Raw genomic sequence first — 20,517 nt, 5'->3', positions numbered from 1 at the left:
CTTTGGCCCAGGGCATAATCCTGGAGTCCCGTGATGGGGTCCCCCATCGGGCTGCCTGCATGGAGCCTGCTTCTCCCTCTGCCTCTCTCTCTCTCTCTCTCTGTCTCTCATGAATAAATAAATAAAATCTTAAATAATAAATAAAAAAATAATAACAATCTTTATTTTAGGGACGCCTGGGTGGCTCAGTGGTTGAGCGTCTGCCTTCTGCTCAGGGTGTGATCCCAGGATCCGGGATCAAGTCCTGCATCAGGCTCCTTGCAGGGAGCCTGCTTCTCCCTCTGCCTATGTCTCTAACTCTCTCTTTCTCTCTCTCTGTGTGTCTTTCATGAATAAACTAAACTCTTTAAATTTTTTTTTTTTTTATTTTAAAAGCATCAGCTTGGGATCCCTGGGTGGCGCAGCGGTTTGGCGCTTGCCTTTGGCCCAGGGCGCGATCCTGGAGACCTGGGATCGAATCCCACATCAGGCTCCCGGTGCATGGAGCCTGCTTCTCCCTCTGCCTGTGTCTCTGCCTCTCTCTCTCTCTCTCTCTCTCTCTCTCTCTCTCTCTGACTATCATAAATAAATAAATAAATGAATAAATGAATAAATGAATAATTAAATAATTAAATAAATAATAAAAAGTTTAAAAAAATAAAAGCATCAGCTTTTAATAACAGTGGATCTTTATCTTGTTTTAAGTAATCTATGAGTTATTACTTTATGGATTATTATAGCCGGCTTTTTAGAGTCATTCTACCATAGCCAGGTTTCATTCTTTCTGCCAGGAGAGACAGGGCAGAGGCTGTTACCTCCACCACCTTTTGTGATTTTTTTAGCCAGTGCTACAGATAGCTTAGTGTCAGTTTTTCAAAGACTACAGTATTCATGTGTATTTAGATGAACTTTTTTTCTCATTGTACTTTCCTTATTACTACATAGTTTAAGACAAAAACTCCCCCCCCCTTTTTTTAATAGAGTAATACAGCATCTGGTGGAATGACACGGCGAAATACTTACGTTTGCAGTGAAAGAACTACAGCTGATAGACATTCAGTAATTCAGAATGGGAAAGAAAACAGGTATGAAATCTTACCTGTTTGCAAGAAAATTTGTTTTTTCCCCCCAAAATGGAAGCATGTTGTTTACTTCTCAGTTTTTACAATCAAAATTCAGATAATGTAAGTATTCTTTCACGGTAAGTTAAATTTAAATGCAAATTTTTAGTGATATACTGGAATTTCAAATTCCTCTCATTATCCAGAGCTTATCTTCCTGGCAGGCTATGTGTGTGATGGTTGAAAGGTTTCAGTTAAATCAGGGAGCTTTCCCACAGGAGACACGTCTTAAGCTGTGGTGTAGTTGTAGAGTAGCAAATGGGGAAGTAGATATTATTTTGTGTACATTAATAAGTTGAACAAAGGGTAAAGTGGGGAGGGATAAGAATGTGGAGCCCAAGGAGCCAAGCCTCTGGAGGACAATGTGAGGCAGGGTGAGTGAGCCTTTGGTAACAAGCCAGCAGTTTACCAAAGGGGCCAAGTGGATAAGTTGAGTAGGAAAAGTGGGATTAAGTAGGGCCAAAGACCGTAGTTTGCAGGGAGAGAAGAAAGGTTGGGATTGGTGGAGTAGTTAGATATATTCTCTATGGAACAAATTTCTCAGGCAACCGTGGATTTTCCTTTTTTCTTTTGGTAAGAGTAGTGTATAAATTCGGAAGGGTAAGGTAAAGCCACAATGAGCAAGTAAATTTCTGGAATAGAAATCCATAAACTAAATTCCCGTCATCTTTCATTGTCCACTGGCCTCCTAACTTGAACATTGTCTGGTCTCGTCACAGTCCCATGTCTGCATCAAAATGGTTTCTTTCTTTTTTTCTGACATTTACTTTCTGAAAATGCATTGTATGGTTTCTGTTCCCTTTAGATCTCATTAGTCAAATGTTTGATCACTAACTTCTGTGACAGCCTAATAAGCAAAGATTCTTCTTTTCTCTTTCATCCTCAAAACCAGGCTGTTTATCATTTCCGTCTTCCACAGACCACATAACTTTGAATTGATGAAGCCAAAATCTTGTTGTATGAGATTATGTTGATGACTCAGTGCCTTTTAAAACATATTTACCTTCCAGTATTCTCTTTTCTGATTCCTATGTGTACTTGTTTTAACATTGTATTTTCCTTATGATTAAAAACTGTTAATAACTTGAATATGGTATGGCAACTCCTAGATAGCTTACAAATAATGACTGATATGTTTATTTTTTAATAGTAGTCTATTTTCTGGTAAAGTTTCTTTTTTTCTTTTATTACAGTCTCAAATATATCAAATTTCTTCTAGTCCAAAGTTATTTAATAGTGTATATCACTAGAAGACAATTAGAAGTTTCCAATATTGGCTTGCCTGGTGGCTCAGTGGTTAAGCCTCTGCCTTTGGCCCAGGGCGTGACCCCAGCGTCCCAGGATCGAGTCCCACATTGGGCTCCCTGCATGGAGCCTGCTTCTCCCTCTGCCTGTGTCTCTGCCTCTCTCTCTGTATTTCTCATGAATAAATAAATTAAATCTTAAAAAAGTAAAAAAGTTTCCAATGTAAATGTTGTTTCATGACTCTTCTTCTGTTTGCAAATTCTTCTAATTTACTGAACTATTGTCAGGTTCTTTTTGACCTAAAATAAAAAAAATAAAATAAAGGCTGTTGGACCAGGATCTGGGCAGCCCAGGTGGCTCAGCGGTTTAGCGCCGCCTTCAGCCCAGGCCATGACCCGGGATCAAGTCCCACATCGGGCTCCCTGCATGGAGCCTGCTTCTCCCTCTGCCGGTGTCTCTGCATCTCTCTGTGTCTGTCATGGATAAATAAATAAAATCTTTAAAAAAAAAAAAAAACAAGATCTAATCTCTGCTCCTTTCCTTGTGTTCATGTGTATGCACATGCTCTTCTAACTCTCCCTTCCTGCAATATTCGATTTCACTCTTTGGAAAAATAGTTTGAAGAATTCTCTAATTTCTTTGGAGTAATTGCCTGTGTGTGTCCTCTCTGCAGACACCTTCCCTGTTGGGGTTCTCTTTCTTATCCCAAGCTAGGCCTCATTGCTTCTGTTAGTTTCAGTCATTTAAATGCTTTGCTTCTGGGACGCCTGGGTGACTCAGTCAGTTAAACATCTGCCTTCAACTCAGGTCATGATCCCAGGGTCCTGGGATCGAGTCCCACATCAGGCTCCCTGCTTCTCCCCTTCCCTCTGTTGCTCCCCCTGCTTGTGAGCTCTCTTTTTTTCTCTGTCAAGTAAATACATTTTTTAAATAAGCAAATAAATGCTTTGCTTTTGAAAGTCTTGTTCTTATCTTTAGACCAGTAGTCTCAATGTCAAACTACACAAGACAGGGCCCAAATTTTGTGTAACATCTAGATTTTCTTTTTCTATCATACAAATTCATTGAAAAACTGTGGAAAATTATTGGAGGTTTGAGTGCCAAACTAGTCCTATTTTTTACTTTTATTTAGGGCAGTAAATATGACAACTTTCTCACCCTTAAAGTAGATGCTGAGTCATAAATTAGATGCACTACACCTTCTGTGGGCACAGATGACTTCTTAGGCAGAAAGTTACTTTCTTCTCTCCCCATATAGGTCTCTGACTCCTAGAGTAAAATATTGGCGGGTGCTACAGGGTGCCTGGATCCCTGTTAACTTCTGAAGGAATTATGTTCATTTTCATTTTCGACCATGAACATGTGGGACTTTTTTTCTCATATGCATGTATGTTTATATAGAATTCTAACATGAGCATGATCATAGCTAGTAAAGGCTGTGCAAGTTTAAACCAAAGGCTGTACATGTCCTAAACAAGCTCTTTTCCAGCTATCTTTTAAATCCTGCCTTGAGCATGGGGTAATGTTTTAAATTTTCCCCATTGATAATGTCATCGTTGTTTCATTTTAAAATTAATTTTATGGATTGATTCTTAACAGTGCATTCTTTCTGTTTTATCAGCCTTGCTGTATGAAAATAAAGAAGTCCTTGTTGTTTAAAGGACAAATTACAGGATTTGGCAGACAGTTGCTTTGGCTTGAGCATATGTGAGCTGTTTTCTTAGACCATTGTTTTGACACCGGGTATACCGAAGTCCTGCTTATTTTCTGCTATGTCTCCTGATGTAATTATTCTCCCTTCTGATGTCAGACTCTGTCAGAGGCCTAGTTCCAGCGATGATGAACAGTCAGTATAAAAAAGGAGTGAGAAAATATAACCACATCTTTAGTTCTATGATTCTGTCAGTCATGTAGGTTCTTACAATGAGTCTTAAATAACTTAGCACAGAGGCAGGCACATAGTGCTCAACGTATACTAGCTTATGAAAGTATTTATGACAGACCATTCAGATATGAATATCAAGAATTTTCTTAATTTACACTGATTTCTCAACTTAATTTGGTAACCTACACACATAACATGGACTCTGTATCCTGCTCTTACATATGAGAAATGTATAGGAGACTATTCAACATGTATTCATTTCAGGGCCCCCAAAGAAGTAGTGTGATACAGTTATAATAATGCACAACAGAATTTTTTTTGAAGATTTTTTTATTTATTCATGAGAGACACACAAAAGAGGCAGAGACGCAGGCAGAGGGAGAGGCAGGCACCATGCAGGGAGCCTGATGTGGGACTCGATCCCAGGACCCCAGGATCACACCCTGAGCCAAAAGCAGATGCTCAACTGCTGATTCACCCAGGAGTCCCAAAACAGAATATTTTCAAAGAAGTTTTAGGTATTTGATATTCTAGGTAAAGTTTTAAAATTCTAAAATGGCTCTATTATTTTATCCTTTTATCCATTCGTCCTATATCAAGGCACAGGGATTCAGGAGAGAAAGTTCCCACATGTATCTTTTAGGTTATATTTTTAATTCCTCATTTGCCCAGTCAGATGTGGGGTTTTTTGACTTCTGCGGTAGGCTTATAGTCTTGATTTAGGAAACCATAAACTCACTAAATGTCTGTTGAATTTCAAATTTGTACAAGTCTCAAAAATTCTGTTTGCAACAGACAACCCCAATATCACATGAGGCTGTATATTCTAAGAGGTCATCAAGTTGATTGCTGTGAAAACTGGACAAAATTTTACCACCAGATAAGTGTTAAAAATGGTGGTTATATTTCATATCTGTGTCTTGTTTTGTTGAGATTTGTTTATTTATTCATGAGAAAGGTAGAGACACAGGTAGAGAGGGAGAGAGAAGCAGGTTCCTCGTAGGGAACCCAGTGGTGGACTCAATCCCGGGACTCTGGGATCACGCCCCAAGCGAAGATGCTCAACCACTGAGCCACCCAGGCGTCCCTCACATCTGTTTTGTTGCTTGCTTTGTGAAATTCATGATGTGACAGGGTTTAAATGTGTAAAATGATTCATTTAATTACCTTTAAGATTAATGTGTCAAAAAATTTAGTTTATAATGAAAATACCAATTTATTACTTCCCTTTTCAGAAAGGTTTATGAGTTTGAGGAGGGTCACCTTTTTGCTGCAGATTGTCTGGTCTTGCCATGCTTATATGCCTTGTAGATCTTGCCTACATGGTCCAAACAATGAGCCGTGTGCCTCGGGGGGAATAGATCAAGCACCTTCTTGCTCTATATGCTGACTAAAAGCCCTTTCCTTCTTCAGTCTTTGAGATCATTCCTATTCTCCAGGGAAGAAGCCAGACAACCCCATCTTCCCTTCTTCCCTTGCTTTTAATGCACCCAATAATCCTAGCTCCTAATTTGAGCAAGAAAAGGTAGCAGCTGGGCAGAGACTTCAAGTATGTTGACCCTTGGGCAGCCCCGGTGGGGTAGCGGTTTAGCGCCGCCTGCGGCCCAGGGTGTGATCCTGGAGACCCGGGATTGAGTCCCACGTCGGGCTTCCTGCAGGGAGCCTGCTTCTCCCTCCGTCTGTGTCTCTGCCTCTCTCTCTCTCTCTCTCTGAATGAATAAATCTAAAAAAAAAAAAAAAAAGGTATGTTGACCCTTGACCTGCCCTGAATAGAGAGCACAAAAGATAATTGTATTTATCTGTAACTTGTTAAAAAATAAAGTTGTATGCATATGTATATGTGTTTATATATATGAGATAGACGAGCAAGCATTTCTTCAGTTAGTTAAATCACTGCTTGTTCTGCTATTTTCCCCCTGCTTCTCACTACTACACTTGACTAATCTTTAAAAGGAGTTTAGGGACACCTGGGTGGCTCAGTTGGTGAAGCATCTGCCTTGGGCTCGGGGCATGATCCCAGGGTCCTGGATCGAGCCCCGCATCAGGCTCCCTGCTCCAAAGGGAGCCTGCTCCTACTTCTCCCTCTTCCTCTGTTTGCCACTGCCTCTGTTTATGATTGCTCCCTCTCTGTCTCTCTGACAAATATATAAAATCTAAAAAAATTAAAAAGTTGAATCAGTTAGGACTTGTGTTGCAGGTAACAGAAACCCAGTCCAAACAAGCTTAAATTAAAAAGAGCATCATTATGGGATGCCTGGGTCGCTCCGTGGTTGGGTGCCTGCCTTCAACTCAGGTCATGATCCTGGGATCCGGGATCGATTCCCGCTTTGGACTCCCTGCAAGGAGTCGTCGTCGTCTTCTTCTTCTTCTGCTGCTGCTTCTTCTTCTTCTTCTTCTTCTTCTTCTTCTTCTTCTTCTCCTCCTCCTCCTCCTCCTCCTCCTCCTCCTCCTCCTCCTTTTCCTCCTCCTCCTCCTCCTCCTTTCTTCTTCTTTCTTCTCCTCTTCCTCCTCCTCCTCCTCCTCCTTCCTTTCTTCTTCCTTTCTTCTTCCTCTCTCTCTCTCTCTCTCTCTCTCTCTCTCCGTCTCATGAATAAATAAGTAAATCTTTAAAAAAAAAATAAAAAAGGCATCTTTGGGGTACCTGTGTGGCTCATTCAGTTGAGTACTGACTCTTGCTTTCTGCTCAGGTTATGATCTCAGGGTTGTGAGATTGAACCCTGCATCAGGCTCTGCATTCAGTGGGGAGTCTGCTAGAAATTCTCTCTCTCTCCTTCTTCCCTCTCCCCATGTATGCACACAGTCTCCCTCTCTATCTCAAATAAATACATAAATCTTTTTTTAAGTGTATCTTTGGGGCATCTGAGTGGCTCAGTCAGTTAAACGTCTCTATTCAGCTCAGGTCTTGATCCCGGGGTCCTGGGATCGAGCCCCATTTCGGGCTCCCTCTCTGCTGCTCCCCCTGCTTGTTCGTTCTCTCTCTCTCTCTCTCTCTCTCTCTCTCTCTCTCTCTCAAGTAAATAAATAAGATCTTTTTTTAAAAATGTATTTTTGAGTTTCCTATAACCAAAAAAGTGCAGGAATAAAATCAGGTCCATCTCCCAATTCTACTTCCTCTATAGTGATTCCCTGGTTGGGCTCAGCAGCATTAGACTTGGCATCTTCCCACAGTCAGCTTTCTTCAGACAGAAGCCCTGGGGCTATCTCTGGGTTCAGGCTGGTATAGTTTCGGCCATGTGCTCATCTCTAAGTCTGTCACTGGCCAGAGTGGCTGGGAAATTCTGGGGTAGAGTCCATGACATCCAGAGCCGAGGAACTTGTTTCCCTCATAGCAGAATTCAGGTTTCATTATTCCAAGGTAAAGAGTCAATGCCAAGTGGCAAAAACACAGTCTATTTTTATCTTTATAAATAGGCATTTGTTTCTAATTTTTCTGTGACTATATTAGAGCCATTCTCCCAAATCAGAGGACAAAATTCTCAAAGATGCAAATACAAACAGATCTTGAACAGTGTATTATAGACACCTCTCTCCCCCATATCAGGACGGTCAGAACTCCAGTGATTCATTTCATTAATTTACCTTTTCAGTTAGGAGAGCATTTTTTGAGCACCATGCTTTGGGACACTCAAGCAGGAAAGGGTTACTGTGATACCCTTGATAAAAATGGTGTGTAGTAGCAGTTGCACATAATACAAAAGGGGATAATAAGCTGCTGATGAGAGAGGATACCAGGGAAGTCGTCATGCTGAAGGGTGACCTCTGGGTTAAGTTGTGATGAAAATAGAAGATGCTCTCTAGGCACAGATAATGGTTCCTGTGAAAGTCATTTGACCTGATGCATGACCAAAGGATTGCGTATCATAGGATCTCCCAAAAGTCATGTCCCCAGAGGTAACAGTAGAAGGTAGGCCTGGGCTGTGGGTGCCTAAGGGTGCAACTGGGATGCCAGGGTGAGGGATTTGAACTTGGCCCTGAAGACGCAGTGTGCTTTTGAAAGGCTATAAGCAGATGAGTGACCAAGTCATGTTTGTTTTGGGGAAGTTCACATCTGTATGGTGGACAGTTTGGAAAGTGTGCAGTGAAGGCCAGAAGACCAATGAAGATAGATGCTAAGGTATAGGCCTATGTGGGAGAGGAAGAAAGACCCTCTGTGGAGAGACCCTGGGATAGAGTTGGGGAGGGTGTGCAGACTGGTGTGCAGGATCAGAGTTCTAAATCCCTCTCACCTCAAAGGAGAAAAACTGCCTCTTTGGAACTCCAGGGGCAGGATGATTGAACTGGAGTTAAGGAACAGTGTGGTCCTGGTGAGGGTTCTATCAGTCTTTTTCTCTGTGAGCAGTTAATTACTCTTACTAGTTTCTGCCTTGAAAAAAGGGGCTGTGTTGATCCCTTAGGAATTTTGACTTGTTTATAAAGTGAATGTCCTTTGCATAGGAAGATTCTCATCTATCTTTACACAGCATAGGAACTTTGATAAATAGTACCTAGTTACTATACCTGTTATTTTACTAGTCCATTTAAAATATGTCTGTGTGCTTGGGGAACAGGTTGAAAGCACGGTGTGCTCATGTTATAGATTCACTCGACCACTTCAGTTTGAACGGAGACATCTCTTTCGGGAAAGGCTTTGTTTTGTACACAGCTTAGAAGACATTGCCCCCTCACATAAATATTCAAACAAGTAAGATGTCATTTTTCTTCTTTAAAGCTAATAAATCTTATACTGTTTGGAAAAAAAAGCAGCTACAGGTTAGTAATTGCTACAGAATCCCCAAAACAAGGTTAAGAGATTTTTGTTCTAAGGCAAAAATGAGATGGTTTGGGGAGGAAGGTATGTGCTTTAAATAGCAGGTCGCTCTTTTTGTCACTGCGCCATCATATTGTTGTTTCTGCCTCTGCCTGAACCCAAACCCCCTCCCAGCCTGACAGAACTGTTCGCTTATGCAGCTAGCCCTGCCTCAGTTTGTGCCACATCTTCCACCTGTCGGCTGAGACATCAGAAGTCGATGTCCATGTCAGCCTCTGGGCACCCCACGATGATGGTACCTCCAGTAGACAGTGAAGGAGATAACAGCAAGGCTGTGTAAGACAACTGCACATTCCTCGTGAGACTCGTGTGTGCCCGCCGCTGCTCCATGCTGTGCTATGGATTTTATAGTCCACGGGTCGTTACTCTTGTGCACAAAGTACCCTTCCTGTGTGTGGTTTTAGTTAAGCGCATCCTGTGTCATGGTGTCCTCGGTCATCTGTGTGTCTTCATGCCTTTGCATACTACAAGAGGTGTAAGAAGTCCCCTCCTCTCCACGGTGCTCTTAGCATGTGGAATCTCACAGTAAACATGCCGTTTGTGTTTGTGTGCTTTAAAACTTTTTAGTTGCCTATTCTTCAATTTCACCCGCATAGCCTTTATTTCTTTTATATATTGGCAAGGTTCTCTGCATGTAAGCACTTTGAGAAGAAAGCAAAGGGAAAAAGCTTGAGTTAGCCATTCCTTTGTCCTAGAATTTCCCTGCATTAATTTTGTCCTTGAAAATATGTATGTCTTACTCCCTTAAACCCCATGAGATTGTGTTTCATTATATACTGTTTATTTGATACCCTCCTATTTAGCTTGCCTTTTGGTCCTGAGCCCTATAAAATACCCTCTTGGGTCTAGAGATTTATTTATAACTGATTTTCTCTACTGTATATAAGAAGTATACTGGGATTGTAGATTTTTGTGTGCTGTGTTTGCCACAAAGCTGGGCTTTTGTGAACAAAGATGTGAGACTATTCTGTTCTGACCTTCTAGCACTATTCCTGATCCGAGGACTCCAGTTGCTTCAACGCACAGTGTCAGCAGTGCAGCCACCCCAGACCGACTCCGCTTCCCACGGGGCACTGCCAGTCGCAGCACTTTCCATGGCCAGCCCCGGGAGCGGCGGACTGCCACATATAATGGCCCGCCTGCCTCACCCAGCCTGTCCCATGAAGCCACACCGTTGTCACAGACTCGAAGCCGAGGCTCCACTAATCTTTTTAGTAAATTAACTTCAAAACTTACAAGGAGGTAAGTGCTGGGTGGTGCTGATTCTTTGGATCAAATACAAGAGGAAAAGGAGAAATATCTTTTCAGTTGTGTGAAGCAATTGCCCAGATACTTTTCACTTTGTCTTTAGCTCATATTCTTCTGGTTTATTTATAGAACTTTATACTTTAAAACCTTTTATAAATAAATAGATAGATAGATAGATAGATAGATAGATAGATAGATAAATAAATAAAACCTTTTAGAATAGGAATTAAAGAGCTCAGAGTCTTCACAGCACTAGAAGTCCTCTAGCACTTGGGAGGCTGTTGTTTTCTTTAATTGCTATTCCTTTTGATCACGCTTCTGTCCACATGATGTGTTTACTGCAGTAAAAACCCTACCTCCAGTGTTAGGTCAGAACTCCATAAGCAGTCCCTGCAGAAGACAGCATATGGTGTGACCAGCCCTGAACAAAGAGGAGAGAAACATTTCTTCTTTCTTCTCCTGTCATTGTGATTGAGGAACACTAAATTTCTTAGGGTGTAAATCTTAAAATTGTTCTTCCTATTGGTCTCAGTAAGTTATAGTAAGAACAAGGCAACTTGCTTAAAAATGTTATAGTTTGGCAGATAAAATTCCTGATTTCTTCTCCGCAAGAAACTAGTATCTGGTTGTGTATAAAATCCTTTTTCCCTTGAGATACTTTGAACCTTATTTCCATAACCTGATCTGGAGACTGCAGCAGCCTAAAATCATTAACTGCTATAAGAGGGAGAAGGAAAGGTGCCACTGTGCACCATCAGCACTCAGGCAGTGTCACCATTAGCTTGGGCTGCACTCAGGAGGCCTGAGCACCCTTGCTCTCTCAGCCCTCCTAGAAGAGTTTCTTAAAGATGTTTTTTTTTTTTTTAAGATTTTATTTATTTATTTTGAAAGCAAGAGAGCAGGAGCCAGGGGAAGGAACAGAGGAAGGCAGAGAAGCAGACTACCCACTGAGCAGGGAGCCTGATAATGGGGCTCGATCCCAGAACCCTGAGATTGTGACCTGCGATGAAGGCAGACATTTAACCAACTAAGCCACCCAAGCACCCTGAGTTTCTTAAAGATTGAGCCTTACTGTATGAGTATGCCCAGGGCATCCTGCAGCTTTACATGTTGCAGACCCTCTTGTTCACCATCTGTAATTTGCTCAGCACAGCTCAAATGTCTGGCACCCCCTCCTCTATTACTTTGCACTCCTGTGGCTCACTAGCCGACTGCTGTGTTTCCTGCTATCTTTGGTATTTAACCTGTAAGCCAAATACCAGTTTCCATTCTCCTTAAAGTCCTCTAGTAATGTTATGTTCTTTTAGATCAATCACCTAAACTTAACCAAGTCACATTAAACTTTCTCTGGGTAATCGCTTGTCAGGACACTGACTACCAGATTAGGGAGGATTTCTGCTATCCATTATCATTGACTAGAGGTCAGAGAGGGGACCAGAAGTTACAATCCAGCCTCTTACTCTCTTCCTCACCCCTTTGCTGAGACCCCCCTGTTCCAAACTGGGCAGAAGAGTAGAATGATCTAAAGGACTTTGCCAGGTTTTGGGTACCCACTCAGGACCAGTAAGAGAAGCAGGGAGCTCAATCCAAGAAGAGTCTCGTAACCCCCAAAATAATTCTTCCTTCCTTTCAAGGTCATCCCATAGCCTGTCCCAGGCCTCTCTATCCCCTAGTTCCATCCTTGTGGACTAAGCTGAAATGGAGTCTGCCTCTGAAACTCAAGTGGTAGGGGACAAAGCCAGGTATCATTCACCTGGTTGTTTGCTCCCTGACAGTGCTTAATATTGTCTGAGTGCAGAGAAGATGTGCAGTCAGGTCTGTCTAAGCTCTAGTTGCAGGACAGGCACCTCCGTGTCTTTACACTTTGGTCTATAATGGGCTCTTTAAATAAAATCTTCCATATCCTGAATATCCTTGAATTTATTTTTTCCCTTTTTGCTCTTTTTTTGATCATCTTAATGCTGTATTATTACAGATAACATCAGCTACCATTTATTGATTTGCTTACCATGTGCTGAGTAGATGTGTGTAGATTTATAGAAATAAGTTTTACATTTATAAAGATGCACGTGTGCACATGCACATACTTTCTCACACATTCATTTAATCTCCACGGTCTGCCTGTATAATCGATATTATCCCAATTTTGTAAGACAAACTGGACATGAGTTTAAGACACATGTTCAAGACTCTGTAGCCAAAAGCTGCTGAGCCAGGTCTGTGCCTCCAAAGGGGCCCTTGAGTCCACTGCGTGTGCTACCCTGCAGGGCTGTCAAGGACAGTACAGGCTGCAATCCTTGTCCCTCTTGTTCTAATGTAGTTTATTTCATGTCTTTGAATTAAAATTGGAGACTGAGTTTTCTTGGTTTAATTTAAAAAAAAATCTTGGGGGTCATTTTATTTTACATTTCCAGCCATTCTCTACTCCTAAAGATTTGCAGAAATAATGGTCTCCTGTTTATAAAAGTTTACAAACTGTGGTCTGTAGCCTCCCCTGGTTACTGTACTTGAGGGGTAGTCTGTTTATTCCTGCTGTTGCCATTGGTATTGGCTGCCTATCCTGCCCTCACAGTAATTGTGAGGGTCAGAGTCCTGGTGCCTGAAAGAGGCTCTGGTGTTCTCACAAAGGTGCTGCACCCAGAGACCTGCTAAGGACCAGTAGGAAGATAGCTGACACCAGAAGGGCCTGCTCTCTGCTCTTGGCTCTGACTCGGCCCTGGATACATGTGGCTTCAGAGAACTGTGTGCTCTGAGTTCCTCCTGGAACCAGGCCTGGTGTGCATAGGGTGCTCAGAGTTGCTCAGCCCCTGTGGGCACCATGTACAGATCTCTGTGTGCCTCAGAGTGGTCCACAGGGCCCCAGGCACAGCTTCACCCCTACTGCACATCCTCTTCAGGGACTTGTGGCAGGAAAGGTGAAAAAAAGCAGTCCTGTGGTACCTGACCAATAACTCTGACTTTTCTCAGGTAGAAAATTGGGAAATGAAAATACATTTTAAAGACCTTTTAATCACTTTTCAACTAAAATAGTTTTTTGCATTATCTTGTGTTTACACAGTACTTAATTATTTACAAAATAATGTCATATGCATGATCTTCTCTGTCACATATAACCCTGTTGTATACCACTTGTGATCTGATTATGAAGTGGTTGGCTGTTATCTACAGTAGTTGGAGATTTTTTAATTGGTCAGTATCTGAAGCAATGTCAAATTATCCATGTTAGAAGAACAAATCCAAAGCATTCATTACTTTGTTCACTCAGACTGAACTCCATGTTCAGTCATAGAACTGGGAAGTTTCAGAAATAGTTCAGCAAACCCAGCCTGCACTTGCCCCGGAATGCTGATCACTGATCATACAAGCCCAGCTCTGGGTTTGGAATTTCTTTTGTCAGATTCTGTTCAGAACAACCTGAGCATCTCCTTAATGTTTAATGAGCAAAGTCCCTTCTAAATACAGCTCTTCCAATTTATTCTATAAAACATTAAAATGAAACACCCCCATTGTTATCATTTAATCTCCGTTCATTTTGCTATCTAAAACTAAAAAGTCTGCTTCATTTTAAACCCCACTTAGTTTTTTCTTAAAAAGTTATTTCTGTCCTACAATGTAATAGACATTCTGTGAATGTTTAAACCATCTTCCTGAGATAACTAAGGGTTCTCTTAATCGTTGAACATTTTAAAATGAAATTTTTAATGTTATAAGGTGAGGTTTTTGTTCATGAGACATTCTGAAGAGGATCGAGAGGTGTTACCCTCTTACTCTAGAGTACTGCAGATGATTTCCATTACTACTTTAACACAGGATATTGGATTTTATCATCTTAAAGTATATCCATCTGAAAAAAATCTTTAAATTTAAGTGGAGCTAATGACAATGTTTACTGCTGAATTTTTCTTACCAGTATAGATTTTTTTATAATTCTAGAAAAGTAAAAGATCACATATTCAGTTACCTGTAATTTTACTTTTTCAACAAATGTTACTGTTTCATTGTTCATTGGACAGAAGAGGAGCCCTGTTTTATTTGTTGTTTTTCTTTCTGTCTATACTTGACTAGATTTTCTATTTAATTTGTGCAAGTCATTTTTGTTAATTTTTTTTTTGGCTTAATTTCTTTTAGAAACATGTCATTCAGGTTTATCAAAAGGTAGGATTTATATATACACATTATTTTTTTCAATCCTTACCCCAAAATGGCTCCTGCAATTAACATCAGGTTTGGCTTTCTAGCCTTGTTTTTGTTTTGTTTTCCTTAAAAACTAAACTTTCTGCTGTGAACTACTTACTTACTTCTTTGTAAGGAAACCTTGGAAAGAAATAGATTAACTCTGTCAGGCATTTGTAAAGGGACTGTGGCACCCACGTAACAATAGGCCTGTGCATGCTCTGTGCATTTTCTTTCTTTGGTAGAATTATTTAGCATCCAAATAATTCTGTCTTCATACTAATAACACTTAGCATGCTTCTGTTTGAAGAATGAGATGTTCAGTAATATTAATGTACAGTTACTGATTGGCCTCAAGCCTGCAGAAGGTAAGTGGTGACTGTTGCCATTTTTTATTTCATGATTGAATTAGCAACAGGCTTTAAAATGACCAAGAAATTAGCTAATATTTTTACATGGGAAACAAGTACAAAATTCAAACCTACAGCCTCATTTGGAGGTTTTCAGAAATAAGGATATGGGCAGCTATATAGCAGAAATGTTTTAATATTTTCAGAGTTGAATAGTAACTAAGACTCTATCTAAAAGCTGTTTTCCATCAACCATTAAAGGAAGTAGGTCTCATTATTTTTACTGAAAGCACTGTGGTAAATATTATTCCTACCAGATGAATACTTTTTGATGAAGACAAGTCAGAAGAACAAAAATGTTGGTCATTGTCTTGAATTGCACACAGAAAGAGGCAGAGAATCTGTCATTTGGGCCACCTGTGTCCAGAAGGCCAGGCTGTGGTGGGGTCTGTATGGTGACGAAATCAGTGGGTCACTGTAAGGCTATGTGAACATGAGCTCTTTGTCAAACTGTGGGAGGACCGCTTTCCTCCTATGGGAAATTCCACTCCATGATTGCTTTATAATCTTCCCAGTTGCCAAATTTTTCCTTGCACAGGAAATTTTGTAGTTCAATATAGGATTTAACTGATAGAATTCATTTCCTTTTAGTTCAAGCCCATTACATTTGGGGGGAGGGATTTAAAAAGTTAGAATATCTCCAATTCCAGAGCCAAGCAGGAATACCTGTTGCATATGTGAAGCAGGTGTGTGGTCAGCCAACCACCCTAGCTTCGAGCACACACATGGAGAAGAATGGCCATGGGCTGAATCCACCCCCATGACAGTACCGAGTTTAACAGGCACAGCTGGTGACCCAAAGTGCTTTGGGTTTTTTTTTTATGACATCTGTGTTTGTATATGGGTGGTTGTGTACCGGTCTGTAAGATTTCTTTTCTCTTTCCCACTTCTCTGTGCTTCTGCATTCTGTTCGTTGAGGCTTCCAACTGAATATGAGAGGAACGGGAGATATGAGGGCTCAAGGTGAGGGAAATGATTTTTACTTAAAATATTTTATAGGTATTTACTTCATGTGTGTGGCAGAAACGATGCTCTTCTCTGAATATCCTGCATCATATCCCTGCTCTCAATATAGGATTGCTTGGTGAGGTTAGCATTCTGTGGTGAAGCAGGAGTGTGTCACTGCTGCCGCCTCACAGTGGCCGCTTGAGGGCGCCGGAGCGCCATGACTACCCGCTGGTGGAAGCCTTCCATATCTCAGCCTGACTTGGCTTTCCACTGGTGTTCAGGCGTTAAAATACGCGCCTGTCCTCCCTGGGCGCTGACAGCCTGAAATGAGCTCTGGGAATTCAGTAGGAGCACTATTGACGTGCCCGTAACCCCTGCATGATTTTGGTCTCAAAGAATGAAAGAATATTGAGTAGAATTTTCATATTTTAAATTAGAAGTTTAAGAATGATTATGTAGTTGAGTGATTTGCTTTTACATATTATAGATCATTTTGTATTTCATTACACAGGTTTGGGAATGGGAGAGTTCACCAAATAGGCTGACAGGCCTCCATAGTACTAGATCTTCCACCTATGCCCTTTCATTACCAGCCACCAGCATATTGTCACAGGTCCCCCTTAACCCATTTGCTCTTCTTCTGGTCTTTTTAAAGCACAGCTCTGATCATGTGACTTTTCTGAATGAAAAGTTGCAGTGGCCCCATTGCCAGACCTGCCCTGGGTGGCCTGAACTGCCCTGGCCTCCCCTGGCCCCACTCCCACCCCAGGCCTGCCCATGCCAGCCTTGAACAGGCTCCGCTATCCTGAGTTTGCCTACTGCAAGTACTTGGCGGCTGTTGTGGGGGTGATGCTATGCCCCCAGTTCCAGTCCATCTGTGCACTTGATTATACCCTCAACACATTCTGTGCTTTCCATACGTCCTTGCCTTTGCTTATGATGTTCCCTCTGCTCAGCACACGAACTCTTTTCCCCCACCCCCGTTGTATTGGAATCCCATGAGTTCTTGGTAGCTCTTTTCAGATGCCACCTCCTCCTGGAAGCCATTTCCTCATTTCCCTGCCCTGCCTTTCCCTGTGCTCCTCCCTTTAGAGGGCCCACCTGCCTTTCACACCACCCTCTAGTGGACTACTGGTACCTTTCCTGTACTACTGTGGCCTTAAGTTGCAGTCTTCCCTCCCCCAGTCCCAACTTAGCTTGAGAGCTTTTGCTCGTTTTCTGTAACCTATTTAGCGCTTAACACAGCATTTTAAACCTAAGAGGCTTGCAATCAGTTTGTGTGGATGTGAATTAAATTGAATATTCTACCAGCAGGTTGGCCACTATATGCATAATAAAACCGATGGCCCACCCTCGACTCTGATGAATATGCCATAGGATGAAGTGCATAACATGCATATACTGGATGTTTTTGATACACAAACACAAGAGTGTGAGGCATTCACCATCCTAATTGAAGCATTCCAGTGTACACATGGGAGTATAAATAACAGTTTGTGGCAATGACAGTTAAATGCCCTGAACAGTGGTAGATACATACCTACCTAGTCATGGACTTTCCAAGAGGACTGTGCCTGGGGCCCCACTGCGACATCACCTCATAGACGTTGGGATCACGGTTTACCCTCTGTGGATCAGTACAGCTTACATTTTAACTGGTTGTGGCAGTGCTCAGCAGCAAATAAGCCTTAACATTTAATTTTTAGCTTCAGGGATCCCTGGGTGGCGCAGCGGTTTGGCGCTTGCCTTTGGCCCGGGGCGCGATCCTGGAGACCCGGGATCGAGTCCCACGTCGGGCTCCCGGTGCATGGAGCCTGCTTCTCCCTCTGCCTATGTCTCTGCCTCTCTCTTTCTCTCACTGTGTGACTATCATAAATAAATAAAAAATTAAAAAAAAAAAAATAATTTTTAGCTTCAATAGTAAGATGGTGTCATCTAAGAATTATTTTTTACTTTTTTTTTTAATTTTTATTTATTTATTTATGATAGTCACAGAGAGAGAGAGAGAGAGGCAGAGACACAGGCAGAGGGAGAAGCAGGCTCCATGCACCGGGAGCCCGACGTGGGATTCGATCCTGGGTCTCCAGGATCGCGCCCTGGGCCAAAGGCAGGCGCCAAACCGCTGCGCCACCCAGGGATCCCTAAGAATTATTTTTAACTGGAATTAGAAGTTCAACAAAATGGCAGGGAAAATATTGAGGTGGGTGGAGGGAAAGGAGAGAAGGGCTCACACCCCACCCAGCTGTATACTCATCATCAGGGGCCATCTGCAAGGGAAGGTGATTTTGAACTATGTAGAAGCACTGGCTATCCTGAGTAACCACTGTGGTGAAGGTTATGATGAGCTGACCTAACAAAAGATATGGTGGTACAGGGGCAGCTATGCAGGTCAAAAAGCCAGAAGCTAGCCTGCTGACCCTTTCCTCCTCCCTGAGCTGGGCCTTTGGGGGACCCCACTGGCTCTTTACCATCTGCAATCAGCCTTGAGGAGAGAGCTGGGCTTTTCTTGGAGAAGTGCTCAGATCCCTGCTTTACCCAGTCTCCAAGGATTCTGTTTAACAAATTATTTCTTGAATGTTATTAAGTATAGATGGCTAGTAAAAGATTTTTCAGTCAGGTAGACCTTTGCCTGTGTGAGTTACATTTCGGAAGGGGTGAGGGGGTGAGAAAGAGAAATGCTTCTTGATAAAGGACTCACCACGTGTGAGTCTGTGCAAGTAAAGTATGGAGGTCAGTTATTCTACTACAGAGAAGATGATTTTGAGCTAGCTGGAGTAGAAAAGGTTGGTTTTTCTGTGCAATTAAAAATAAACCTCCCACTGTGCATTTCAGTCGCAACGTATCTGCTGAGCAAAAGGATGAAAACAAAGAAGCAAAACCTCGCTCCCTGCGCTTTACCTGGAGCATGAAAACCACTAGTTCCATGGATCCCAATGACATGATGCGGGAAATCCGCAAAGTGCTGGACGCCAATAACTGCGACTATGAGCAGAGAGAGCGCTTCTTACTCTTCTGTGTCCATGGTGATGGGCATGCAGAGAACCTCGTGCAGTGGGAGATGGAGGTGTGCAAGCTGCCAAGACTGTCTCTGAACGGGGTCCGGTTTAAGCGGATATCAGGGACATCCATAGCTTTCAAAAATATTGCTTCCAAAATTGCCAATGAGCTAAAGCTGTAACCCAGTAATTACGGTGTAAATTAAGTAGCATTTTAAAGTGTTTTCCTGAACACTGATGGAAATGTATAGAATAATATTTAGGTAATAACGTCTGCATCTTCTAAATCATGATATTAAAATATAAGGACGAGAGCACGCCTGGGAGCGGAAGCTGGCCTTTTTTCTACGAATGCACTACATTAAAGATGTGTGACACGCGTGCCCTCTGTCTTCTTTCCATTGCCCTGAAAGTCAGCGTGTGACATCATCGCCACGGGCCTCCTGTCTGTGTGGTGTGAGCGTGGACTGTGCGTGTGAAGTAGTGCATATGGAAGCATCTCCTTACACTGGCAGCCAGAGTTGTTACAAGTACCTCTGTGGGAGATCATTTGGTGCTAAAACATTAAAATTGCCAAGGAGGAAAATACTGAATTACTACTAAGAATTAACCTTAAGACTAGTTGATAATTAATACAGGTTTACAGTTCATGCCTGTGGTTTTGTGTTTGTTGTTTTGTGTGGTTTTTTTTTTTTTTTAGTGCAAAAGGTTTAAATTTATAGTTGTGAACATTGCTTGTGTTTTTCTAAGTAGATTCACAAGATAATTAAAAATTCACTTTTTCTCAGTAAAATCTTGCATTGTCTCCTAATACTGTATTTAAGACTCAGATTAAGGCAGTGACTAAAAGTATGTGTTTTGCCTCCGCCGCCAAGTTGAACAAAAGCAAATGGAAAGTACATGAAGGCCTGGGGCCACTTTGTCCTTAGTGTGGAGCCCAGCATTTTGTCATTACTAGCATCTTTTTTCTCCAAAGGCAATAAAGGGAGAAGTCTGCCCTCCTGGCGACCTGAGGAGGAAGGGAAACAGGAGCCTCTGCGGGCCCATGTGGAAAGACGCCAGGTCTTGACAGTTCTGGGTTTGTTCTCCATGAAGTATGTAATTTTCCTCTCGGTTTGGTGGGTTTTATGGGTTTGGTTTTTGGGTTTTTTGTTTTGTTTTGGTTTGGTTTTTGTTTTGTTTTTTTGTTTTTTTTTAATTCAGAACATGAATCAATCCTACAGCTTTTTTTTTTTTTTTTACCACCTACATGGTTATATAGAGAGGGTAATGAATTCATCAATTAGGGTGACACTTCAGTCTCATGGGGAAGTGGCCATATTGATTGGTGGTGTTTTGGGTTCTGGGTTTTTTGTTGGTGGTCAAAGTATGAAAGTCTGGACAGTCACTCAGTCACAAATACTCATTACCATGGGTGGAACACTGTTTTAGGTGTTTGGGATGCATCCATGAACAAAACATAGCCTCTTGAAGCTTATGTTCTAATAGGATGGCAGTCAGTAAACAACAAGTAAAGTCATAGCAACAAAGTGGTCACTGCCAAGAAAAGAATTGCAGAGCGGGGTCAGGCATTCCTAGGGACCTGAGGTTTGGTTGGTGCCATGTTAATTTGGGGAATGGGGCAGTTGCTTGGTCTCTCCGAGAGCAAGGAGAAGCCAGGAAAACTGTTCAGAGGCTGTCAGTAGCGATCAGGCAAGAGGTAGGT

At 41.9% G+C, this 20,517-nt stretch overlaps 1 protein-coding gene across 7 annotated transcripts in view; it reads left to right on the top strand.

Moving 5' to 3' along the window:
* The window catches only part of MARK3 (microtubule affinity regulating kinase 3), a 122,760-nt gene extending 103,566 nt beyond the window's left edge, over window positions 1-19,194 (top strand). For 2 of the 7 annotated variants that reach the window (XM_055303596.1, XM_055303593.1), the window contains exons 14-18: window positions 961-1,064; window positions 10,022-10,279; window positions 14,414-14,440; window positions 15,787-15,831; window positions 18,649-19,194. In XM_055303596.1, the coding sequence (XP_055159571.1) occupies window positions 961-1,064; window positions 10,022-10,279; window positions 14,414-14,440; window positions 15,787-15,831; window positions 18,649-18,994 (780 nt within the window). In that variant the 3' untranslated portion in view covers window positions 18,995-19,194. Of the gene's footprint in view, window positions 1-960; window positions 1,065-9,151; window positions 9,314-10,021; window positions 10,280-14,413; window positions 14,441-15,786; window positions 15,832-18,648 lie in introns of all 7 variants that reach the window. The other 5 variants (XM_055303598.1, XM_055303597.1, XM_055303599.1 and 2 more) reach the window with 4 other exon arrangements.
* The last annotated feature ends 1,323 nt before the right edge of the window (window positions 19,195-20,517 follow it).

Source organism: Nyctereutes procyonoides, unplaced genomic scaffold (assembly GCF_905146905.1).
Source record: "Nyctereutes procyonoides isolate TBG_1078 unplaced genomic scaffold, NYPRO_anot_genome, whole genome shotgun sequence".
NCBI lineage: Eukaryota > Metazoa > Chordata > Mammalia > Carnivora > Canidae > Nyctereutes > Nyctereutes procyonoides.
The sequence above is the reverse complement of the archived record's forward strand: the minus strand, read 5'-3'. Positions and strand labels throughout refer to the sequence as shown.